The 27,350-nt window shown below is 43.7% G+C and overlaps 1 protein-coding gene across 2 annotated transcripts in view; it reads left to right on the forward strand.

The window, feature by feature from the left end:
• The window catches only part of LOC137303458 (high mobility group protein 20A-like), a 58,354-nt gene extending 31,489 nt beyond the window's left edge, over positions 1–26,865 (forward strand). For both annotated transcript variants that reach the window (XM_067972316.1, XM_067972317.1), the window contains exons 9-13: positions 9,753–9,938; positions 11,829–11,920; positions 12,440–12,569; positions 16,001–16,055; positions 25,595–26,865. In XM_067972316.1, coding sequence (XP_067828417.1) covers positions 9,753–9,938; positions 11,829–11,920; positions 12,440–12,569; positions 16,001–16,053 — 461 coding nt within the window. In that variant the 3' untranslated portion in view covers positions 16,054–16,055; positions 25,595–26,865. The remainder of the gene's footprint in view (positions 1–9,752; positions 9,939–11,828; positions 11,921–12,439; positions 12,570–16,000; positions 16,056–25,594) is intronic.
• The last annotated feature ends 485 nt before the right edge of the window (positions 26,866–27,350 follow it).

Here is a 27,350-nt window from a genome sequence, read left to right on the forward strand (position 1 = left end):
TGCTTACCTGGCCTTATACAAACAGAAAATATTTCAATAAAATCTAAATAAAATAATGGCATCAGAAAGGTTATAGGTGAATTCAACTCAGCAATAACACTTAAGATTTTTATGAACTATATGTATAGTTATGGCTTTTCGATTAGTGTGATAACTCCCATGTGATAGCCACTTTTTTTTGCATGATTATTTAACACCATTGCAAGCTACACCATGTGCTCAGAGTTCTATTGATGCTACCTAGTCAAATATCAATTTTAAAAGTATTAATTGACTACAAAACACAATCACTGCAACCTAGAGACATTCAAATGAAGTTACATTTTTCAAAGTATTATATAAAAATACCTCAAATAATAAAAACTTCAGCCTCTAAAATGTCCACGCATAATGAATACCTGACTCCAGCAACTAGCGGACTGAATCAATGCATAACTACAGTATTCTAATATGATGCAATGCATAAGTATAAGGCAGGTAATTCACTTGCATTATTTCTTCATTGACAATGTAGTTTTTCAAATTTTAATGATTAACTTTATTTAACCATTGTATATATGGAATTCCACATGCACTTTTGTGTGATACAACATTTAAACAACTTGTCTATCTGATGAGATGTAATGCACTTGCAACTTGATAACTCATGTATCATGAGATCAGGTCCAGTGATACAAATGTTTCACACTGCAAAAGGACTACGTGAACCATTTTAAATCTTTTGAACTTTGAGATGTGTTGTGGTGCTCTTTATAGAGTGTGCATTTGGAATTGATAGGGTCAATTGTATTCCATTTTTTTGTTGAGATTATGTTTTGCTGATAGTGGGTGTTATAGTGGACAATATGATCATGTCACTTGATAGAGACTGAAAGTGTTGTTTTATCCTCTGATTTGATCTGCATTGACGTTAAGTTTTACTTCATTGCGTATTAAAGGGGAATAGCATACTCTATTAGCCAAAATTACTTCTGTGCATCAGATTCACCATTACAAAATACATCTGAATTGATTGTCAAAATATTGAATTTGGCTATGGAATTCAATCTTGTTCTCAGATACTCATTTTATACCAGTAATTGTATTCATTACAGTTTCATTTGAAATACTCTATAGTAAGGAACCACATGCAATCCTGATACATCGCTATGAGCTGCCAGCCTCTTGTCACTCTGATTACCTCTTCCTACCCTGTCCCATATCCCTCTCTTCCATTTTCCCTCATGTATGTATCAAGCCTCCCCACAAATGTGTCCGTGCTATCTGCCTCAACCGTGCTATCTGCCTCAACCGTGCTATCTGCCTCAACCGTGCTATCTGCCTCAACCGTGCTATCCAGCAGCACCTTCCACATTCTCCCCACTCTGTGAACAAATTCCTCCTAAATTCTTGGTCGGCTATATTTATGCCCCCTTGTTCTGGACTCGCCCACAAGTAGAATCAGTTTCTCCATGTCCACCCTATCAACCCCCTTCATAATTTTAACAACCTCTTCTCAGGTCTCTCTTAGCAGGCCCTGCCTGCTCAGTCTTTCCTGATAGTTCCATCCTCTCAATTCCTTGTAAATCTTTTCTGCACTTTTTCCAGTTCTTCAATATCCTTTTTGCATTATGGAGATCAGAACTGCACACAGTATTCCCAAGGTTCCATATAAATTTAAGATGACCTCCCTACTTTTGTATTCTATTCCTCTAGAAATGAACTTCTACTAGTAGTTTTCACTCTTTATGGCCTTATCTATTTGCATTGCTACTCTTACAATTTAGGTATCTGAATTCCCAAATCTCTGCTCCTCTTACCCCATTTAATTTCTTATCTTCCAAGAAATAAGTGACCTCCTTATTCTTCCTACCAAAATGAACCACCTCACACGTTGCCATATTAAATTTAATTCACCTTTTATCTGCCAACTCTGCAAGCCTGTTCATGTCTTCCTGCAATTTTGTTGCAGGCTTCGACATTATTAGTTAAACCCCCAAATTGGTAACATTTGAAAATTTCATCACCGAACCCCCCCAATTCCTGAGTCCAAATCATTTATGTATATTGTAAACAACAGTGGTCCCAGCAAGGATCTCTGGGACACTACTTCGCAGTTTCTGCCAGTCTGAGAAACTTGCCTTAACTCCGACTGTCTGTTTTGTAGCCATCTTCTGAAAGTCCATGTTTACAACATCCGCTGCATTGACTTTGTCTATAATTTATTTTTTCTTCAAAGAAATCAATAAGATTGGTTAAACTTGACCTTTCTTTTAGAAATCCATGCTATTTTTAATTATATTCTTCGTCGCAAGTTGTATTATTAATCTTTTAGCAAAGATTATAGTATCTTTCCTACCACTGTTGTTAAGCTAACTGGTCTGTAGTTCCCTGAATTAGTTCTATCTCCCTTTTTGAAGATAGGAATTACATTTGCTGTTTGCCAGTCCTCAGGCACTATTCCCTTTCCAATTGAATTTTTTTTATGGATGCTCGTGCCTCTGCTATCTCCTCCTTAGTTTCATTGAGTATCTATGTGTGCAATCCATCTGGACCTGGGGTTTTATCCTAAAGTTATCCTCAAGGAAGTGTGGGGCTGATTAGAGACCAACAGGATAACTTTCCTGTGGAGGCAGAGGGCATGGCTGAGGTACTAAATGAGTATTTTGCATCTGTCTTTACTAAAGAAGAGGATGCTGCCATTGTCACAGTAAAGATGGAGAGGGTAGAGAAATTGGATAGGATAGAAATAGATAGGGAAGGTACTTAAACAGCTGACCGTGCTCAAAGTAGAAAAGACACCTGGTCCAGATGGAATGCTGCTGAGGGAAGTAAGGGTGGAAATAGCAGAGGCTTTGGCCACAATCTTTCAATCCTCCTTGGATATGGGAGTGGTGTCAGAGGACTGGACGTGTGCAAATGTTACACCGCTGTTCAAAAAAGGGGAGAGAGATAAACCAGGTAATTACAGGCCAGTCAGCCTAACATTAGCGGTGGAGAAGCTTCTAGGGCCCGATATTAGGAGGGAGGCGGGTTGGCAGCGGGGGGTTGACTGGGCGCGTGGGTAACCCGCCCAATAAAATCAGTGGGTTCCGCACGCGACCGTAAGTAAATTGAAACCACTTACTTTGGCTTCCGGGTTTCGCGTTGGAAAGCTACGCAGTGGGCGGACTGCACACCCGCACCATAGGCTGTCAGCTGGAGGAGCCCTATTTAAAGGGGCAGTCTTCCACTTACTGATGCTGCAGAAAGGAGCCAAAATTACAGCATGGAGCAGCCCAGGGGGAAGGCTGCTCCCAGATTTAATGATGCCTCACTCCAGGTCCTACTGGATGGAGTGAGGGGGAGGAGGAGGAGGGAGATCTTCTCCCCGGCAGACGGGAGGAAGTGGCCTGCTTCTGCCACCACAAAGGCCTGGCTCGAGGTGGCAGAGGAGGTCACCAGCACCACCCACATATCACGCACCTGCATACAGTGCAGGAGGCGCTTCAATGACCTAACCAGGTCAGCCGAAGTGAGTGCACTTACTCATTCCACTACACTCCGTCTGCCACATCACCGCCCCCACCCCACATCTCCTTCTGCACTGCCAACACTACTCTATCACATCACTCCTCACACCCACTCAAAGCTCATCCTCATCTTACCTGCACTTACTCACCTCCCCAGTACTCACCCCACCACTACCACTCAACCCAATCCTCATACAATCTCATGGCTCTGTCTCATTCTCTCACCCTCTCATGCATCTCTTTCACGGTCAGCCTCACCCCACCTGCCACTACCTGTGCTGCAGCCACAGGGCATGCATCACGTACGTGTAGTCGGAAGCGTAAGGCAAACGTGTCGTGAGCATGAAGGGGATGCACAAGGGTGTTTGAGGGTTTGTCATAGTTTTTACTTATATTTAATTTCTGACCAACTCACATTACATATTATATTGTCATCACTACTGCCACGTCTTGGCCATTCTTGACTGGCTTGTGCAATAATGCCCTTTCATGAGGTTCTTCATGAACACCCTTGATGCCACCCATTGGGTCACCCTACAGTGGGTGTATGTATAGTTGCACAACTACTTTGTGCAGGTGCCTGTTGCACAGCACTGTGTTGTGTAGCTCCACATGGCGGAGGTGGACGGCATGCCTGGCGAGGCTGGTGATGTTGCTCGTCCTCCAATGGAGTGATGAATGCAGAAATGGACCCCCCCCCCCCGCCATCCTGACGTGTGAGTGTGAGGGGGTCCACAAAGTAGACACATGTGTTTGGACAGCAGAGTTTAGGGTATGGTGTAATAATTTGGAGTGCGGAGACAACGGTGTGGCAGGCAAAACTTTGTCTGAGGTGACAGAGTGCCCTGCTGCAATGAATGAGGGTTTACCCCGCACCTATTAAATGGACCTTTGCCGCTGCCACTGGCTGCTGGCTGCAACACGTCTGTTTAAACAGGGAGTGTTTCCCCCCAGCATGGGAAACACGCTCCTCCTAAAATCTCCAACTAATGAGGTCTGTCAACGACCTCAAGTACCTAGATAATGATCTTAAGTGGGATCCCGCTGGCTTTGATTGCTGGTGGGAGTCCCGCATGCGGGGGCTGCGTGCACACCGATTCGCGTCATTGGGGAACCCGGAAGTGGAGCCGGGCTCCGGGAATCCCCAATTTTAGGAGCCCCCCGCCACGAGCGCACCCGCTCGGCCATCTGAAAATTGACCCTCTAGACTCCACAATCCAGGACAAAATGAATCGTCACTTGGAAAAACAAGAGCTAATAAATGACAGTCAACATGGCTTTGTTAAAGGCAAATCGAGTCTGACAAACGTGATTGAGCTCTTCAACGAAACAGAGAGGGTTGATGAAGGTTGTGCAGTTGATGTGTATGTCGATTTGAGAAGGCATTTGATAAAGTACCACGTAATAGACGTGTTAGAAAAATTGAAGCCTGTGGGATTAAAGGGGCAGTGGCAGCGTGGATACGATATTAGCTAAGACACATGAAGCAAAGAGTAGTAGTGAACAGTTGTTTATCAGACTTGAGAGAAGTATGCAGTGGTGTCCCCCAGGGGTCAGTATTAAGACCACTGCTCTTTTTGATATATATTAATGATCTGGACTTGGGGATAGGGGGCATAATTTCAAGGTTTGCAGATGACACACATCTTGGAAACATAGTAATCAGTGAAGAGGGTAGTAGCAGACTTCAGGAGGACATAGATAGGCTGGTGAAATGGGCAGTCACATGGCAGATGAAATTTAATGCAGAGAAGTGTGAAGCGATACACTTTGGGAGGAAAAATGAGGAGAAGCAATATAAACTAAATAGTATAATTTTAACTCAGGTGCAGGAACAGAAAGACCTGGGGGGTGTGTACACAAATCTTTGAAGGCGGCAGGACAAGTTGATAAGGCTTTTAAAAAAGCACATGGGACTCTTGACTTTATCAATAGAGGCATAGAGTACAAAAGCAAGGAAGTTATAGTAAACTTTTTTAAATCACTGGTCAGGCCTCAGCTAGAGTATTGTGTTCAATTCTGGGCACCACACTTTAGGAAGGATATCAAGGCCTTGGAGAGGGTGCAGAGGAGATTTACTAGAATAGTTTCAGGGATGAGGGACTTCAGTTATGTGGAGAGACTAGAGAAGCTGGGATAGTTCTCCTTAGAGCAGAGAACATTAGGGGAGATTTGATACTGTTGTTCAAAATTATGAAGGGTTTTGATGATGTAGATAGGGAGAAACTGTTTTCACTGGCAGGAGGGTTGGTAACCAGAGGACACAGATTAAAGATAATTGGCAAAAGATCTAGGAGGGGGACATGAGAATTTTTTACGCAGCGAGTTGTTATGATCTGGCATGCACTACCTGAAAGGATGGTGGAAGCTGATTCAATAGTAACTTTCAAATGGGACACTTTACGGGGCTTTGGGGAAAGAGCAAGGGAGTGGGACTAATTGGATAGATCTTTCAAAGAGCTGGCACAGGCATGATGGGCCCAATGGCCTCCTGTGCTATATGATTCTTAGTTTGTCTAGTATCTCCTTTCTTTCTGTCTTAATTGTTTTATGATTCTTGACATCTTCTACTGTTGTCATTTCCTTTTTGTTAGCCTCTTCAGTATCATCTGTGAGTTTATCTTGCTCATCCCTTAGTGGCCCTATCCCTATATTAATTCTCCTTTTGTTGTTTTGTGCCTGTAGAATACTTCGCTATTGCTATTTATATTCTTTGATATTTTCATTTCATATTTCCTCTTTGCCGTCCTAATTGTCTTCATAATCTCTTTCATAAGCTCATCATATTCCCTTTTGTCATCCTCCTTTATTGTTTATGTACTTTGGGTATGCCTTTTTCTTTAGATTCAATTTTATCCTCACCTCTTTACCTATGGCGCCTCATTCTTGGCTAGTTTGTTCTTGTGTTTTAGTGGAATATATTTCTCTTGAACTCTATCGATCTCTCCTTTAAATATGGCTGACTGTTATTCTACCTGTTTGTCAATATTTTTCTCCCGTTTACCTCCTGAACTTTATCCTCATTCCCTCATAGTAGGCTTTATTCCAGTCTATTACTTTGGTCTTTGTACTATCTATATATCTCTCAATCATTATCTCTCTCAATTATTATCTTAAATCTTATTATATTGTGATCACTACTCTTCAGATGTTCTCCCACACTTACTTCTCTTATCTGCATTATTCATTACCAGCAGTACTTCCTCCTTTATTGGGGTTTTTTACATATTGGGTCAGAAAGGAGTCTTGTGCACTGTATAAGACTCCTTTCTGACCCAGTACGTAAACAATTCCATCCCCTTCTCCCCTTTCATCCCCTCTCCTTGCCAGTTTATTTGGGAATAGTTGAAATCCCCCATGATTACGATTGTTTTCCTTACTAATTTCATAGATTTGGCTACATGTTTCTCCCTTCACTTCCTTTCCACTATTTAAGGGTGAGAGTATACCAGTAATAGTGTGACTGATCCCTTCCTATCCTTTATCTCAATGTATGTGGATTCTGTTTCTATCTCATTGTTAGTTACGTCCTTTCTTGCTACTGCTTCCCCCTTTACTAGTTTAAAGTCCTTTCTACAGTCTTATTTGTCCTTTCCACTAGGACCTTGGTTCAGGTTCAGGAGCAGCCCGTCCCAGCGGTACAGCTCTCGTCCCAGTACTGGTGCCAGTGTCCCATGAATTGAAACCCCTCCTTCTCCTAACACTCTTTCAGCTATGCATTCACTGTGCTGATCTGTTTGTGCCTATTAACGCGTAGCTGGGATCGTAATCTGGAGATTACCACCTTGAGGTCCTGCTTTTTAATTTAGCTACTAGCTCCTGATACTCCCTTAGCAGGACCTCCTCCCTGTTCTTTTCCATGTCATTGATTGTGACTTGGACCACGACAACTGGTTCTTCTCCCTTCCCTTCCAAGTTCCATTCCAGCCGCTTTGAAATATCCCTTACCCTGGCAATGCACACCCCCTTGGACTCTCAGTTGCGACTGCAGAGGATATCCTCTATGCCCCAAATTATCGAAGTCTCTAAGCTTCTAACCTTTCTATTCTGCTTCCCATTCAAAATGGTTCTATTATTTTTATTTTTCCCTTGCTAGTTGCACTTATTAAGTTTATGCATGCAATATTTGCAGTAGCAAAAAATCAGTTGCAAAGAAAAAAAAAATTGAGTACACTACAGATGTGCCCATAAAGCTGTACCTTCTGTTGAACCTGAAACATTGCTGCATTATTTCCTGGATGAACTTTATAGATGTGCAGTGAAAAATTAAGAATGAAACCACTTACAATCTGAGGTTTTTTATGTTTTCTCCGGTGTTAAGCTGTTTTGTGGCAGTCATATTAAGAACATAAAACTGTGGTATTTTTTTTTTAAAAACTACTACCTGTAAGTTGTGATGTAATTACATCTCTTCTGAGATGCAGCACGTCTTCCTTCAGTGAATGTGGTAAAGGGAACAGTCATAGGAACCATGCAGTATATTGTACAAGTGTTCTCTTTCTTCCTCCCCACCCCCCCACCCTACAAACCAAGCTATCCATGGTGAGGAAGGTGGAAGGTTAACTGTCCATTGCATTCCTTATCAGAATATACTTAAGTACTGCAAAAGGGCCCTACCGTCCCCAGACCAGCTTTCACTTTCGTGACAGCACTAACCAAATTAGTGAAACGTGGCATAAGAACTGGCAACAGTGCTCTCCAGTACCATCCAAGTGGTCATTTTTCACATGTGAACTGCATAGGATATTTGCCCATGAGGGGTAACATGGATGGCACCACAGCCAAGTGTGATCCTGTCATCACCCAATGTCCATGTGGACACTTCAGTAGTAATCACGAGTGGGAGCCCTGACTTATTTCCTCCCTCTTCTCAACCCCTTCTCACAGCCAAGGATTCTTGAGGTCAGTTGTGTAGCCCAAATGAGATTAGCTAATTGAGTCTAAACTAGGGATCATACCTGGATCCTTCCTTATCTGTTATGATTGAATAACTCACCACGTAGTGCCTTTACCCACTGAAACACCAGGATCTTCAAACATTTTTTTCTTGGGTGTTTCCATTCTCACGTTAGGACACAAGTGAGATCTTGTATCTTGGAAACAAGCCAGGCTGTTCTTGTAACAGGGCTTCAGTTTTAACATTTTCTGACAGGCTCTGCATTGCTGCAGGGAGCTTTCTGATCAGCTGAAATATTATTTCAGTGCTGTTAGTAATCCACACTACTGTGGAGATCAGTGTACTTTGGTTTCAAAGGAGAAAGAAGGAACTCAAAGAGATAATGTTGGGGGTGGGGACAGCAGCTGGGTGTAAAAGAAGTGGGAGATCTGAAAAGCACCTGGAGAAATATGAAACAAAGCTGAAAAGAATAAGATTTGGAGAGTTTGTGACGCTCATTTGTAGGAAGTGTCACAAAGACAGTAATATCCGATTTTTGTTTGGGGCTAGCAGAACATTAATATGGTAGCTGTGGTTCAAGAGCACTGTTGAATTGCCATTGGTAACATACAAATCTATTTGTATACAAACACTACAGTATTATTACTTGTTCCAGATTGTACATGCAGTGCTATCCATGCACAGAAAATGTATCCAGACAAAGCAATAATAGCTTGTTGATCTAATCCTCCTATCTCCCCCTCCTTTGCCTACCCTTGTTAGGACGGAGTAAGATTTTTAAAAATAACACTTTTCAGGTTTATGACTTGCACCAGACTCCATTTTGATTGCGATGCTGCATTTCTGCTGCACTGACAGATCGGACAGTGGTAGCTGCAGTATTGGTTCAAGTGAGGCAGTACCATATTTATACTGTCTGGCAGTTCTCCTATCAAGCATTAAAATCTAAATGTTTAGAGAGCATCCAAACACTCAAATTAACTCGGTATGAGGGGTTTCAAAAGTCCCCTGGTAGTACAAGGATCCCCTGAGCACTTTTCAAATTCTCTTCAACTTCCCTTCAATACCACACTTGATGTGTACACCATATGTGTCAAGCCCAAGCAAGTTGAGACTGCCTCCTTCAAAGGGTCTCGTGCCACATATCTCTGGATTCTTGTTTAGCTCCAACTCCAGAGTTACGCTACAACTTTAGTGTTTTTGCAAAGTGTTTAAGACATTAATGCCGTATTAGCAGAATGGTCAAACATCAAAATCATGTAGTGACCATCTTAATTTGATTAGGCAGACATATTACATGGACCCCCCCCCACCAATCCTTCACCACGCACAGGTGTAACAATTGTGACTTTGAATTCAAACAGGAGACTTTGAGAAAGAGGCAGCTGAGCTCTCTAAACAGCAGCAAGAGCAGCAGCAGGGTGATGAGGACTCAGCAGATGATGCCGACACTGCAGAGCTGTCCCAGTTATGTGGCCTGACCTCAAAGCATAATTATACATCACTGAATCTGAGTCTCCTGGAGGAATATATTTTCAAGCAGGTAAAATGTAAGTACAATTTTTATTTTATGTGTTTTTTTCAAATTTGTAGTTAAGATCAACTGATTTTCTTAGCATCTATTATTTTAAACTCCTATTAAAGGAGGACTGGTTGGCACCTCTTGAATCTGGTATGAATCTAGATATGAATATCCTCCCTCTGCTGAAAGGGTCTGCCCATCCCTAATATGAGTTTTGATAGTCTTGACTGAAGTCCTTGTAGGTGCATCAACCACATTAAACTGCCCATAGTTGGCATTAATTCGGCTGGTATGGTAATTGGCTAAATTTCACAGTGGGTGATAGGAGGTGGGGGGAGGAGGTGAGGTGAGGGTGGGGCCACCTGTATGCGCATTAATGCTGTAGCATAAAATCTAATTAGTCCCACTCCTGCTCTCTTTCCCCAAAGCCCTGCAAATTTATCCTTTTCAAAGGTATATCCAATTCCCTTTTGAAAGTTACTATTGAATCTGCTTCCACCATTCTTTCAGGCAGTGCATTCCAGGTCATTACAACTCTCTGCATAAAAAAAATTCTCTCCATCTCCCCATTAGTTCTTTTGCCAATTATCCCATATCTGTGTCCTCTGGTTATTGACCCACCCATCAGTGGAAATAGTTTCTCCTTATTTACTCTATCAAAACCCCTCATAATTTTGAAAGCCTGTATTAAATCTCCCGTTAACCTTCTCTGCCCTAAGGGGCACAATCCTAGAGTGTTGACAATACTCTAAGCTGAGGCCTAATGAGTAATTTATAAAGGTTTACCATAAACTTCCTTGCTTTTGTACTCTGTCTCTATATATAGAGCCATGGATCTGAGGATATGGATGCTGAGTCATTGAGTATATTCAAGGCTGAGGTAGATAGGTTTTTGGACTCTAGGGGAATCAAGGGATATGGGGATCGGGCAGGAAAGTGGAGTTGAGGTTGAAGATCAGCCATGATCTGATTGAATGGCAAAGTAGGCTCGAGGGGCTGTATGGCCTACTTCTGCTCCTATTTCTTATGTTCTTATCCCATAGCTTTTTTAACAGCCTTATCAACTTGTTCTGCCACCTTCAAATATTTGTATATGTGAACCTCCATGTGAATCCTCTCTGTTCCTGCACCCCCTTTAAATTGTACCATTTAGTTTATATTGTCTGTCCTCATTCTTCCTCCCATCATTTCACACTTCTCTGCATTAAATTTCATCTGCCACGTGTCTGTCCTCTTGAGGGCTGATACTATCCTCCTGACTGTTTACTACATTTCCAAGTTTTGTGTCATCCACCTACTTAGAAATTTTGTCCCCTGTACCCAAGTCCAGGTCATCAATAAAAAAAAAGAGCAGTGGTCCTAATACCCACCCACCCACCCCAGGGGACACCACTGTATGCCTCCCTCCAGTATGAAAAATGACCGTTCACCACAACTCTGCTTTTTGTCTCTTAGCTAATTTTGTACTCACGCTGCCATTGTCCCTTTAATCCCATGGGTTTCAATTTTGCTAACAAGTCTGTTATGTGATACTTTATCAGTCCTCAACACCAGCTGCACTACCTTCATCAACATTTGCAGGGCAAATTGGGAAAGAGCAGGGGGAGTAATTGGATAGCTCTTTCAAAGAGCCGGCACAGGCATAATGGGCCGAATGGTGGCCTCCTGTGTTGTGTGATTCTATGAACCTTCTCTGTTATTTCATCGAAGAACTCATCGAGTTTGTCAGACATAACTTGCCTTTAACAAATTCGTGTTGGCTATCGTTAATTAACCCATGTTTTTCCATGATCTTTGGAAAAGTATTGGCAATCATTACAGGAGTCCTAATCAGCAGCAGAGGTGGGAGTCTAGGCATGGGTAAGACATGGGATAACATCCAAAAAGAAAGTCACTGTTTGTTTTGTTTGATTCCTAGTAAGAGAGTTTGAACTTGGTGAACTTGCAAAATCTTTGGAGCATGCACAAGATGAGCAGGAAAATTTAAACAAACAGTTGGAAGGATTGAAGGTAATTTATATTGTTCCTTTAATGTTCAGGCTGTATATTTTTTAATTCCTGAAGGACTCATTCAGTGGTTCTTTCAAATGCATGTACTTTTTAAAAATGCACAAAAATTTATGGCTGTGCAGTTGTGCTGGATGTTTGATATTCCAATGTACAATTCCTGATTTTGTCTTTGGTGAGGAGGCAGTGAGAAACCACTATTTTCAAGCTGATTTTGTACAGCTAAATAGTGGTTAAAGAGATTAAAACTCTGCAACAGTAAACTGTTAATTCTGCTTCGGAGTCATTAAATTTACATGTTGCCTTGTCACTGTATCTGATATCTTTGTACTTAAAATATAGATTTTACCAAATGTTTACATTGCATCTTAAATGCAGTCAAACTATTTTATGTAACTTATTTTGTTCTTAATTATCCAGACGGGGTTCTAGCTTTGTGTCTGAATAGTGACTGTGAACTGTGGTTGTTCCATGATTTATCAGATTCATCAATTAAAACGTTACAAATGTTTTCTTTCTCAGAATCGGAAGATAAAGTTGGAAACCGACCTTGCAAACTTGAAAGCCTACGGAGCATCATTGGATGCACAACTGGAAAGTTTAAAAATGGTTCCAATGCTCTTTCAGTTCCACATTCAAATAATGGATAATGGTAAGTTATCTAGATATGTTGACAATCAGTTCTCTCCTTTATCATTCATTCTCAGGGCGTGGCTGTTTATGGCAAAGCCAGTGTTTATTATCCATCCGTAGTTGACCTGTTAAGGTACTGATGGGCTGCTTTCTTCAACCACTGAAAAGTGGTGCTGACCACATCAGAGGACAGTAAAGAGTCAACCACATTGGTGTGGGTCTGGAGTCACATATAGGCCAGACCGGGTAAAGAGGACAGGTTTTCTTTCCTAAAGGACATTACTGCACCAGTTGGGCTTTTACAACAATCCAACAGGTTCATGGTCATTTTTACTGACATCAGCTTTTTTAAAAAAATATTTAAACTGAATTCAAATTCTCAGATCACCATGCTGGGATTTTAACTCGTTCCTCATGTTCTCTGGATTATTAGTTCAGGCCTCTGGATCAGTAGTCCAGTAACATAACCCACTATGCTACCGTACCCAATTAGAACATGAACCAAATTTTGAAATTCCTGCACTAATGCAATTTATGTTTGAATTGTTTAGTAAATGTACTTTTTTTTTTACTTCCACATATCCTGTAAAAGGGGACAGTGTGACTGTAAATCATAGGGTTACGTTTCAGCCACTACACGACCTCCCATTCCTTTATCCTCTGTGAGCACCCCATGAAGGTATTGTTAGGATCGACAAAGCCTGTAGTCTTTGGGGGAAAATTGGATAAGGGTCCATTCTGGGCAGTGTTAGCGCGATGCGCTAACTCCCTGATGGACCCTGGGCAGGCAAGACGTAACTTTGGACCCACCGGAGCACTTACCTGCAATCGACGTTCCTTTCCAGGCCTTGCATGTGGAATGAATACAATTTGCATTTTCCACCACCAGAGGGAGCTCCATCTCTTAAAGGGAGGATGTTTCTTCAAACTCTCTTAAAGGTAGCTTGTACCTGTTATTTGCTGAAAATAACAGTCTGCTGCCTGCATGGAGTCTGAACAGAGATCAGACAACGCACACGTAAAACACAGATGCAGATCCCATCCCTATGTTTACACACTGATGAGTTAAATTAAAACATTGAATAAAGGTTGCGCACTATTAAATCCCACATCCTCCAATCTGCACGCCAGACCTCACCAATCTGCCGGTCTGAGTTGGTACCAGGCCTGCGAGAGTGCATGCACCAAGGTTCTCTGCTGATGCACTAGAGACCTTGGGTGCAAGATTTGGACAGAAGGAGGGACATCCTATATCCGCAGGGAGGAGGCGGGGGGGAGGTGGTGCAAGAGGTCCTCCAGACATATACTCAAAAGACAGTGGGAGGCAGCGGGGGACAAAGTCACTGCCAGGCGCACAGCATCATGAACATGGATGCAGTGCAGGAAGAAGTTCAGTACTTTGACATGAGTGGTCAAGGTGAGTGAGGTCAACTGTCAAGTGGTGTCTCCTACCAACTGCACCATGCACTACACCCCCCATCACCTACATACCAATAAACTCTTTCCATCAGTACTCAACTCTTCCAATCAGATGCTTCCTCTTGCCCTTACACATTACCACTGTTTCAAGCCTCCCACCCACAACTCACAGGCCACACACACTGGCAACTATTCAACCATGACAGGCACATCACTCAGACACACGTCCCGCTTTCTTGCAGGAGATGGTGGCGCATATCAAGTGGCAATGGCATTTAGCCCCTCGAGCCTGTTCCACCATTCAGTGAGATCATGGTGGACCTGTGACCTAACTCCATATACCCATCTTAGCCCCATATCCCTTAATACCCTTGGTTCACAGAAATCTATAAATCTCAGATTTAACATTCACAAGTAAGCTAGCATGAACTGCCATTTGCAGAAGAGTGTTCCAAACTACTCCCACCCTTTGCGTGTAGAAGCAATTCCTAACTTCACTCCTGCACGTCCTGGCTCGAAATGTTAGGCTATGTCCCCGCGTCCTAGTATTGAAGTCTAAGAGACCTCCAAAAACAGTTACAAATGTCTCGGCAGCCAGAGACAATAATCCAGCCACTAACCTGTAAATCCTGCATGGTCCCTGTAAAGAGAGCCGGTGGGGGGTCCTCCAGGCAGTCTTTAAATCAGCGTTGCACACAGATTGAAGCCATTTTCTCCCTACTTTACATGATTCCAGCGTTCGTTATTTGTGCCTGCGCTAACTCCTCTCCAAGATGGCGTCTGGCACACGTCACGCAGGAAATGTGATTGCGCATCCAAGACACCATCTTGGATGTCGGAGAGGCCATGTAGCGCCAAAACAACGGTTGCTACATGGCCCAATTTAACGCCCTTTGTCTTTATGTACCAAGAATGAGAGTCGAAGATGCCAGAGTCAACACTTGTAAGTTTATTGGAGGAAATGCCACTTGCAACATGCACAACGATGCGAAGGTTGTGGAAGACCTCGCATTACAATCACTGAGCTCAGTAGTAGGCTGATCAGCCCTCGAATTCCTGACTTCGTGTTACAGTGTCTCGCCTTTTATTCCCTAGCTGTGGACCATTAACTCGTATTCTGCATCCTGTGAACTTTACCCTCAAGTTTATATTAGCTCAGTGTTCCAGAGAATAGTCATCTCTGTTGATTCCAATTTGTAAACCTCCACATCATGATTCCAATTTGGACCAGTTAGATGAGGGAGCCCAAGGCCTTCAGCTTGTTTATCTCCGGTGGCCCTAAGATAGAACATGGGCTTCCTGCGTGATCACATATGAGAGCTCAGAGCTTTACATAACCTCACTGCATGATCAGGTTATCACGATCCTTTCAAAAGAGTTATTGCAACGCCATATTTTGCTCGCTACACTACACCAGGTTAGGTGGCTAGGCTCTGGGGAGCTGCAGGTGGGCGACATGTTATACCTGTGTACTGGTACAATGGATTGGTTGCACTGCAGTGCATTAACACTGCATCAACATTACTCCTTTTCTTTTTTCCTTGAATATTAGTTGGGAAACCAGGCCTGGACTTTAAATTATTAGTGCAGTCCCAAAAGTTTTATGCAAGTTGTCAAGTTGTTTTTTTCTGTATGCAATTTTTCCCACAGTTTTCTTCCCTCCTTTCTCTAAAGCATTTGTTCAACTAAGATTCCATAAACATTGATTAAAGAGTGCACAAAACTTCTACATGTAAACAGCATATAGTGTTGACAGAAGCTGAGCACTAATTTAGCAAGTAATAGTGTCATTGAGAGTGTGGTCTGCAGCTTTTCTTAACTGTAGTTTTGATGTCATTGATAGCCTATTCTAAACTATAAATCACAAGTCATTTTATTTTAGTTTTCATGAGTCAGGCAGTAAAATCCAAGTGTCTCTGGTACATGTTTTCACAAAGTGACCTTTCAGGATTTTTTTTCACAAGTTGTTAAGCAAAATGTTCTGGCAGTCAGGACGGATCTAACATAAAATCTTTGTTTTATAACTTTCAGGAAATTGCATTCGGCAGAAACCGTGCCTGTCTCTGGATACACTCATGAAGTAAAGGTGAATATTTTTCCAAAACAATTTAATACAATTGATAACTCATGATGCCACATTGGTTATCACTGATTTAAGTTTGTAGGCATACTGCAGCCTGTGAGTAGACAAAATGAAATGAGACTCCCTCCTTGCACTGCTTGCCTGAATTCAGTTTGGGCAACTTGCCATTGCATTAATGCTACACAGTTTGCATTAATACCAAGCCAAAACCTCTTTCCTCGATGCAAAATGAGTAGTATAACTGGCCAGTAGAAGATGATAGTTTTCACTAGGGAATAAAACCTGATAGTAATTGCACATTGCTTTAATCACAGTGTCATCCTGAGAAATAGTTGGCTTTCACTATAGTACAATGCCATGAAAGTCCTAGTTCACTGCAGTAGATTAATGCATGGACTGGAGTGTACTACAAGACAATAACATGCCAATGGATTATGATGGTGTTATAACCCTTGGGGGGTTAATTTCCTCCTCTCAAGTTTAGTGGAAATGTGCTAGGAAGTCTTATTTTGTACTTGCACAACTTTTTTTGCAAATATCATTATCAGAGGAAATTCATTGCCCTGTGAGGGAAGTCATGAGTGGTTTATCAACATTAAGATGTGCTGTAACATTTAAACACACTCCAGCCTATGTTGTTCTATATGTGCACATATCCTCCTTCATACACATGCACACCTTATTTTGGTAATTTGTTGAGTTGAGATGTTTTTGTTTTACTCGGAGATGAAGTTTCTGGTGCACAGTGGGCATTATCAAGTCATCGGGGTAAATTTTAACCCGCAAGAACGGATGGGTTGGGGGCCGGGTGGGCATTGAAAATTATGGCTTTTGGGAGCGGGACCGTGTCCCGGCTCCAACCCGCCGACTTCCGGGTTTGACTCAGACACAGCTAGGTGTGCGCATGCTTCTGAAACCCGGAAGTCAACGATATTTAAAGAGCCAATTCAGCCATTTAAACTACTTAAGGATGTTAAATTTTTGTATATTGAGTTACACAAGCCATTTTAACTGTTTCTGAACGTGTCTCCTGTGGCCTCTGAAACACGCCATGGAAACTGAGGCGAGTTGCAGCCGGCACCCATTTGGACCTTTAAACCAGTGATTGACACGTGAAGAAAAGGTGAGTTTTTGCAGCAGGGCAATCAGTTCTCTCATACAAACCTTTGGCTGGGTGCTCCTTGCGTTTAGACTGAGATTTCTTTGTTCAGACATATTTACCTACATTTTGGACCCCCTCAAACTGACACCATCAGGATGGGGCGATGCAATGGATTTATTCAGCAGCAGATCTGATGAGGAGGAACGTCACCATCCGCGGCAGGCACGGCGTGCAGTTCTGGGAGTTGCAGGTGCACAAGACAGAGGTGCGCCACAATGATCTGCAGAAGAGCAGAGAGGGGATCAACGGAGAGGCTGAGGTCACAGGAGGCACTACCCTCGTGAGAGGGTCTACAGACAGAGGCTGAGCTTCCTGGACCCCTCTGAGGAGCAGTGCCTATGAAGGCTCAGATTGAGTCATGAGGTGGTCACAGACATGCAGAACTGCTCCCGGCTGGTCCTGGTAGCCACGCGTTGTCCGTTGCAGTTAAAGTCACCACTGCCCTCAATTTCTTCGTCTCCGGCTCCTTCCAGGGCGCCACCGACGACATCACCAGGGCCCTCAATCGTCCGCACATAAGTGTATATGACAGGTTTGTTTGCCGGGGTATCCGACTACTTCAACTTCCTTATCGACAACATTAGCCAGACCAAGAGGGCAGTGGGTGTCCAACCTCATAGTCCCCAACCCCGCGTAGCCCGCTTCTACCTCCTTCGCAAGATCCACAAACAGGACTGCCCTTGGAGACCCATCGTTTCAGCCTGTTCTTGCCCCACAGAACTTATTTCCTCCTATCTTTTTTCTTTCCTTGTCCAGTCTCTTCCAACCTACATCCGCGACTCTACAGTTGCCCTCCGCCACTTTAACGGTTTCCAGTTCCCCGGCCCTAACCGTCTTCTTTTCACCATGGATGTCCTGTCCCTCTACACCTCCATCCCCCACCAGGACGGCCTGCGGGCCCTCCGCTTCTTCCTTGAACAGAGGCCCAACCTGTGCCCAACCAGCCCCCATCCATCACCACTCTCCTCTGCCTGGCTGAACAACGTTGAACAACTTCTCCTTTGTCTCCACTCACTTCCTCCAAATAAAAGGTGTCACTATGGGAACCCGTATGGGTTCCAGCTATGCCTGCCTTTTTGTGGGATACATTCCTTGTTCCAGTCCTACTCAGGCCCCCTTCCTCACCTCTTTTTCCAGTACATTGATGACTCTGTCAGTGCCGTTTCCTGCTCTTGCCCCGAACTGGAAAATTTCATCAACTTTGCTTCCAATTTCCACCCTTCCCTCGCCTTCACATGGTCCATCTCTGACTCTTCCCTTCCTTGACTTCTCTATCTCCATTTCTGGGGATAGGCTGTCAACCAATATCTATTATAAACTCACCGACTCCCACAGCTACCTTGATCACACTTCCTCCCACCCCGCTTCCTGTAAGGACTCTATTCCATTCTCCCACTTCCTCCGTCTCCATCGCATCTGTTCTGATGATACCACCTTCTGCATCAATGCTTCCGATATGTCTTCCTTTTTCCTCCAACCGAGGATTCCCCTCAACTGTAGTTGACAAGGCCCTCGACCGTGTCTGTCCTATTTCCCGCACTTCTGTCCTCATCCCTTCTCTTCCCTCCCAGAACCATGATAGGGTCGTCCTTGTCCTCACCTTCCACCCCACCAGCCTCCACGTTCAACGTATCATCGTCTGTCATTTCTGCCACCTTCAGCGCGATCCCACCACCAAACACATCTTCCCCTTCCCTCCCCTTTCAGCATTCCAAAGGGACCGCACCCTCTGCGATACCCTGGTCCACTCTTCCGTCACCCCCAACACCTGCTCTCCTCCCCACGGCAGGAGATGCAACACCTGCACCTTCACCTCCTCCCTTCCCACCGTCCAGGGCCCCAAACACTCCTTCCAGGTGAAACCATGGTTTAGTTGTACTTCTTTCAATTTAGTATACTGTATTCGCTGCACACAATGTGGTCTCCTTTACATTGAGGAGACCAAACGCAGACTTGGTGATCGCTTTGCTGAACACCTCCGCTCTGTCCGCAAGCGTGACCCTGACCTGCCGGTCGCTTGCCATTTTAATTCCCCTTCCCACTCCTACTCTGACCTCTCTGTCCTCGGCCTCTTGCACTGTTCCAATGAAGCTCAATGTAAGCTCGAGGAACAGCACCTCATCTTTTGATTAGGCACTTTACAACCTTCCGGACTCAACATTGATTTCAAAAACTTCAGATCATAACCACTGCTCCCATTTTTTCGGTCAGCGGGTGCTGGTAATGGTTCTGCTGCTGCCATTTACAGCTACTGCTGATCAATCTTTTGTTTCTTAACCTGTCCTTTTACCACCATCCTTGCCTTGCACCATCATCGTCCCTTTTGTCATTTAATCACTTTTGTCCTCTACCCTATCACAGACCTTCCCTTTTGTTCTTTCCCTCCCTCCCCCCCCCACTTCCCCTGGCTCCCTACTTGCTCAAAAACTTTAACATCTTCCAGTTTTGAAGAAAGATCTACGACCTGAAACGTTAACTCTGTTTCTTTCTCCACAGATGCTGCCTCACTTGCTGAGCTTCTCCAGCATTTTGTGTTTTTATTTCAGATTTCCAGCATCCGCAGTATTTTGCTTTTGATTTGAGTGGATTTCCACTCACTGGCTGGCTTCCCACGGGTGCAGGGCGTAATTGATTACACAGACGTAGCAATCCGAGGAGCTGCACATGAGCCAGGACCAAAAAGGATATCACTCCATCGATGTGCAGCTGGTTTGCGACCACAGGAAGAGGTTTCTGCAGGTGTGCGCCAAATTCCTGGCAGCTGCCATGATTCCTTCATTTTGCCCGAATCCAACATCCCGGCCGCCTTCCACGCACAAAACAGATTTAAGGGCTGACTCCTTGGCGACAAGACACTTCTGAGACACCCCACTGGCAAGGCACAGCAGCAGTACAACGACAGTCACGTTACCACCAGGCCTGTCGTTGAACAAGCCATTGGAATGCTCAAGATGCGCTTCGGGTGCCTGGATCGATCTGGGAGATCCCTTCAGTTCTCACTGGCGAGGGTGTGCAGAATAATAGTCGTGTGTTGCGTCCTGCACAACAACGCCAAACAGAGAGGGTTACAGGTGGATGAGGACCCATGCGCTCATGAAGCATCCGCATCTGCCATCAATATTGAAGAAGGCGAGGAGGAGGACGATGGACAAACCATTGGCAGAGCAGCGGCACACCTGGCTGCTCGTGATGCGAGGGAGTCACTCATATTTGATAAGTTCTCATAAGGAGACCTGCAAAGTGAAGATAGTCAAGTACTTAGACCACCTGGAACAACCACCAACACCAACCCCTTCCCCCCCCCCCCCCCCCCTCCGTTTGCACAAAACAGTCCTACAACCATAAATCCATTGTAAACACACCCAATGGGTGGCATCAAGTCTTGCCATTCATGATGAGGGACATGCAAGGGCGCTTTCACGAAAGGGACTCGAGAATGGACAAGACGCGGCAGTGGTGGTGACAAGTATGACATTTATTGTGAATATAAAAAAAACAAAGAAATGAAAAACATGACACTTAGTCAGACACCCTTGTGCATCCCTCGTGGCTTCAGCAGAGGTAGTGGCAGGTTGCTCAGGTCCCTGCCCTGACTGCTGAGATGCTCTACGCCTACGCCCTCTGGGTTTTGGATCCCGTGAGGGCCCAGCCAAAGACTGCTCCACCTGCACCTGTGCAGGGGCAGACTCGGCCACCTGGAGAGGAGGCAGCATTGCGGGTACTGGTTGAGGGAGGGGTCAACGGGTGAGACATGGGAGTGCTTTGAGTGGAGTCCCCACTTCCCTGTCCCCTTTTACCATCATCCTTCTCCTACGCCAGGGCCACATCACTCTTACCACTTGCTGGACAACAGTTTGGAGGACATGTGTGATGCCTTGTAAAGCCACTGCTAATGTATCTGCCTGCCTGTTTAAGGCGGCAGAATGTTGGTCACCCTGAGTCCGTACGGCCGTTGTTAGGGCCTGAATGGACTCATTTGTGAGCCGTGCTTGAAGCTCATGGAGGCTAGCCTTCCCTCCATCGCAGACATTCCCGCACTCACCTGCGCCACCATTCCACTAATGCTGAAGGTGGACTCCTCCATCCTCCGCTGTTGTGGAAAGTGAGTGTGGCACGTCTTCCAGTACATTGCAAAGGTGCATCTGTACCTCTATTCTCCTTTTCAAGGACGGCCCCCGGGGTTCAGCATCTGTGTCCAGCTGAGGAGTGCGCCCACCGACGAGGACTCTCAACAGCTGCCCCTGCCAACAGTGCCTGCTCGTGCTCACTTGTGTGTGTTGACTCACCAGATGACAACCCAATTAACTCTCTAAAGGACCCACTGAGAGGTGAGTATCTGCGCTGGTGCATGGCTCGCTAAGATGTGACGGTGCACCCTCAGAGGCATGGAGCCTCCTCTGAGGAATTACCCTTGTCCATATCGTGTGCCTCTTCAGTACTCCTTGAAGGCCCTGGAGGAGAACATACAGCAATATTAAGAATCATCGCAGAAGTGATGTTGCAATGAGCATCCTGAGGTGTGTAATCATTGATGACATCAATTCATGATGCGTGTGAAAAATATTAAAGTTCTGTCACCAGCTGTTTGCGGGTTGCCAGTCTCGCCATCTCCGACGGCCAGGCATTTAACCGCATGGCTCAGATCTAACGCTTCCTCGTCAGCACCAGGATGGATGGTGGACCCCCTCCAGTCCTACTCCTGTCGCGTGCATTTTGCGCTCTCTTCTACAAGGGGAGAAAGAACAGACATGTGAGTGAGTGAGGGTGACATGTTCACCCAGTGGATGCATTGCTTTGGGTGAGGCTGACAATGAAACAGATGCATCAGAGGGTGAGTATCAGACAGATGCAGCACATTGCATGAGGAGTGGGGTGAGTGGCAGTGATGGGTGCACAAATGGGGAGGTGAGGAATTGCATAGAAAGTGAAGGTAAGTTGATGATGAAACTTAATTGGGTGTGAGGACTGATTTTGATGGAATAGCCTTGCCAACACAGAGGGAGAGAGAAGGGGGGGGTGGATTTTCACAGGATGTGGGTAAATCAGCAAATGTACTCATTTTTCCTGACCTGATTAGGTCATTAAACCACTTTTTTTTATACATTCATGGGATGTGGGCGTCGCTGGCAAGGCCAGCATTTATTGCCCATCCCTAATTGCCCTTGAGAAGGTGGTGATGAGGTGCCTTCTTGAACCGCTGCAGTCCGTGTGGTGACTGTTCTCCCACAATGCTGTGAGGTAGGGAGTTCCAGGATTTTGACCCAGTGACGATGAAGGAACGGCGATATATTTTCAAGTCGGGATGGTGTATGACTTGGAGGGGAACGTGCAGGTGCTGTTGTTCCCATTGTGCCTGCTGCCCTTGTCCTTCTAGGTGGTAGAGGTCGTGGGTTTGCGAGGTGCTGTCAAAGAAGCCTCGGCGAGTTGCTGCAGTGCATCCTGTGGATGGTACACACTGCAGCCACGGTGCACTGGTGGTGGAGGGAGTGCCAATCAAGCGGGCAGCTTTGGCCTGGATGGTGTCGAGCTTCTTGAGTGTTGTTGGAGCTGCACTCATCCTGCATTGAACCCAGGAACAGGGCACCGTGCTGCTGAACTCCTCTGCCACTTCCAGCCACGACTTTAGTGGCAGCAGCAGGTCGCTTCCTCCTGTCAGCTGGGTGGAGGACTTCCATCCTACTTCTCATGCCAATCCGTAGAATCTCCAGAGATGCGTCGCTGAACCGGGATGCTACCTTGGCTCTGTGCTGCTCCGTTTTCGATGCTCCTCCTTTCTCCTTCAAAATCCATTTTTGCATTGGCCTTTTAAACATTCCAGTTCACACACAACATGCGGGTGCGCAGTACGCCCGCTGTGTGGCTTGGAGACATGGAACCCGGAAGTCAAATTAAGTGCCTTCAATTCAGTTGCGATCTCTCAAACTGACGCGCTAAAATTTTTTCCGGGTTTCCCATGCGACTATTTGCCCACCTGCTGAGTTCCCGCCACCATGCTCAAATCATGGCCATGGTGCTTGAACTACAACATTATACCATGGAACTTTAACCTCAAGTGGGGTTTTTTTAAATGCGGGTTACAGTGACATATCATACTCTAAATTTTAAGTGTCAAAGATCATCAGTGCTGATGCACTACAGTTCTTTTGTCCATGTGAAAGTGTCATCAGCCTTGAACATGGGTTTTTGAATCATAGTCTTTGGAAAGAGCATGGCGTCCATAGCGCAATATTCTATTTATTACATTGATGATTTTTAAATGCATTTGGAACACGTCCTGTAGTGGTATACCCTGTTAAGACAACTGAATCTCAACATGTGGCAAAAGGAGTTTGCATATTTTGATTGAATAAATAACTTGCTAGATTAGATTAAGACATCTTGAATTAAGAGAATCCTGAAAATGGTAAGAGACAAATCTTAGCCCAGTTTAAGCCCCATTTTCTTATATGGTGAGCACCTGATCTTGATCAGGGAGGAACCAACAAACAGAAGCTAAACACTTTCTGTTTGCAGGGAAGGGAGAGTGGAGAGTGAGTAGGTCTGGTCTACTCTTGCATGCTGACTGTAACTTCTACTATACTGAGTAGGTTTCTGTTTTCCTCCTTTGTCATGGTTCAGTCAGAGTGTGTTGTAGTGGGGGAGAGGAAAGAAATACATGTAGCAAGGCAAGACTGACTGCAGAGATGGGAAATGTCTGCTGGTCCCCCTCCCGGTGCTAGTCTGATAAGGGCTGAAACTACCTTGATGCCTGGCTACACCTAAAGCTGGAGAAGGCACTTTTTGTTGTTAGTGTAATGTGTATAAAATGGCAGGGAGCTCTCAGCTCATTTCCAGGCAGCTCCATTTTTGGGAGTTTTTTTGAAGTTTTTTTTAAATCAATTGTGTTTATGGTTATTATTATTAATATTATTAATCTGCAGATTAAGCACCATATCCGGTGGTGATTTGATGCACTGTGATATCTACCACAAAAATGACCAATGTGAATTGGAGGGGGGGTAGGATAATATTTTTAGCAGTTGCTTTCTCAAATCTTAAATCCTTTAAGCCCAATGAAGATGATTGTTGATAATGACCACAAGTTTAACAACCACAATAATTTTAGATGGCATAGTTTATAAATGTTATTCCTGTTGGTGATATATTTCAACAAATTCTGAAGGATGTTTACAGAAGGTAAGTCAGGCTTGACTGGACACCTGCCTTTCTGGAAAAAGGTATAATAGCCCTTGAGACATTCAGCTATGTGAGAATTGTAAATCTTTATTATTTGTAGGCAAAGCCTAAACTTTAAGAGCTGAGTGAGGCAGATTACAAATGGTTGGCAAAACTATAATGTGGCGTTGTCTTAAAATGCTGGTTGTATTCTGTGGTACCGCTGTGAGCAAGTGAGACCTGCTACTGAGGTGACAGTGTTGGAATTCTCATTCTTTTTTTGTTGTTATAGAAGAAATTCTAAACATACACTAATGATTGAAAAGTAATTTTGTTTATTTCTGAATCAGAGGTTTCTTAGCCTTTAAACATGAGCTTGTCACCTCTCCCGAGGGCTCTGCTAGTGAACAGCTGATCCACACAGATCATGAAGTCCCAGATTCAATCCCTGGCCTGTGCTGTGTTAGCTGATTTCAGTTGGGGTGACAGTAGCACCAGTACAAATGGCTACAGTACCCAGGGTTAAGGAGGGGAAAATCAGCCTGGGTTCCTGCTCCTGATTGCTACCTAGTAATCCCTGCTGGAAGCACGTGCATAGACATGGGGTGAGGAGAGGATCGAGTTCAGCTATGATTTGCTCTGCGATTGAGTAGCCTGCCAACGTTCATTGTCAACGCTTACACACAGAAAATAACCATTTGGGTGAGGTACCAAAGGGAGACCAGCATCTGGGAACTGTCCCCTAGTAAGGAGCTGGCAGCTTCGTCAGAGGAGGAGAAAAGAGAAAGCTGACGACAAATCTTTAGCTTTTATTTGTGTTTGCCTGAAACTTGGCTCGATTTCAGCCATGCAGGTGTGAGTTTGTGGCTCTTGTCGAGATTGATCTCAGATACACTGTACACAACCCAGGCACGTTATAGATGTAAGTCCATATAAATCATGCTAAAATCTGACTGGATCGGGCTTTTACATGTCACCTTGTTCATGATGTTGAGCCTGTAGTTTACAATACTTGACTCGAATTTCCTGTGTACTCCTAAGTATAACAATACTTTGTTTCACTATTTACCGAAAGTGTAAAAGCTCTCCTTTGAAGAGAAGGTGTACCTCTATGAATCAAAATCAGACAAGTTAAACAGCCCAAATTCATTTAACAGTCAAGTTATGTATAAGTAATTGGGTAAAAAGAATGTAAATTGTAACAAAAAATGTGTGATTTTTACAGAAACACTCCCATTTGCAAAAACCTTTTGTTAACAATACTGTATATGAAGAATAAAGAAGTTGAAGAATGAAGAATAGAAAAGGTTCTGAAGGAGCAGCTCAGGTCAGATGTGAACATTGAATTTCACTGGGTTTCTATCTATTTACAGAGATTTCGAGTCTGTTGAAGTTGACTTTTATAGATTGGATTCATGGGTGTTTTTTTTAAACACTGATTTTCATTGTTCATTATGTTCTTACTGTGCTGCGTATCCTGTTATAAAAGCATGTAGCAGTTGCATTTTTTAACTATATATAGTACATGCTATGTTGGCCATATGGTGCAGATTGTACTTTACAAATGCACATTGCTGATGTTGGGATCGGCAAACAAGCCATCTTCTTCACACTATTATTGCTGGCCACGGTGTGATGGGATTAGCCTTGGTACAGGGCAGAAGTGTTTGTCACGGTCATGTAATACCTAAGTATAGTGTGGATCAGTGTTTTCTGCTCTTTCCCCCTTGCCTTTTTCCTTTTGGATAGAACACTACAGTTTTATGGTTAAACATCTTTTCCTATGTTTTGAATGTTCCAAGTGTCTCAGCACATTTTACATAGAATGATATAAAGAAATATCTTTTACAACACATGTAAGGGAAAGTTGTCTCCACTTGTGGCTTGTGGTTTTTCTACAAGCTGTGAACAGTGGTTTGCCTTTCATTTTAAAAAAAATTATGTATTTTAATGGAAAAATACTTAGCCCAGTTTTTTGAAATAATAGCCAACGTGATTTTCACAGTTGTACTTGTGTCATTTGCTGCCAACTATTCAACACATTGAATGTGTTATACAAAATGTACATGTGTATCATACTAGTGTTTTTTTAAAGTGTAAATTGGCTAGTGATTTTTAAAGCATATATTGTGCTGAACTACATTAGTGATTGGTGATGAGCACTATATATTCTTGGTGCCAATCTAGAAGGCAAGATTTCCAGGACATGGCTATTGTCTTATACATCCATCAGTTGGTGCTATGGTAGTGAGACTTTTTAATTGCACTTTCATATATGAATCCTATTGTAGAATGTGTATTTTAAAATGACATTTAAGAACTCTTGTTTTATAGATATAAAAAAATCATTATGTTTTGGTGTTTTAAATGTTTACTAAATCATTGAGAACACAAAGTGTTTTCTATATAGTATTGCTACAGTTGGACAAAAAAGTACTGTATATTTATTTTTATTGTGAAAGTACTGTCGAATACAATAAACTTTTTTTTAAAACACTTATTTATATTTGCTGTTTTGGTGCAAGGGACACTGTACAAAATTGCAGTTGTACTCAGATTCTCTGTTTGGAATATGGCAGGCAGCATCACAGTGATATGCATATCTCTAATAGTATTTGCACTGCAAAAGCAGCTGGTAATAATGGGGAATACCATTGATGGCGCAAAAGGAGGAAATAAAAATCGACGTCACTGACAATTGGCCAGGAAAAAATATTTGTAGATAAATAGTGGGATGGATTAGCATGAAGGGATTTGATTTTGACCTGATGCAGAAGCATACGCCATCAGCCATTGTGATACTTAGACTTTCTCTCTTCCATTCAATTTGCACTTTTTTTTAATACTTTCTGATGAAATTTTTGCTCATCAAACTGCTGGAGAAAAGAACACTCTTCCAATTTGGGCACCTAGTACAGCACAGCCAGGTGCAGATTAAATCTCCTGATGCTCTACCTCAACATTGTGCCTTAATCCGATCC

Source organism: Heptranchias perlo, chromosome 1 (assembly GCF_035084215.1).
Source record: "Heptranchias perlo isolate sHepPer1 chromosome 1, sHepPer1.hap1, whole genome shotgun sequence".
NCBI lineage: Eukaryota > Metazoa > Chordata > Chondrichthyes > Hexanchiformes > Hexanchidae > Heptranchias > Heptranchias perlo.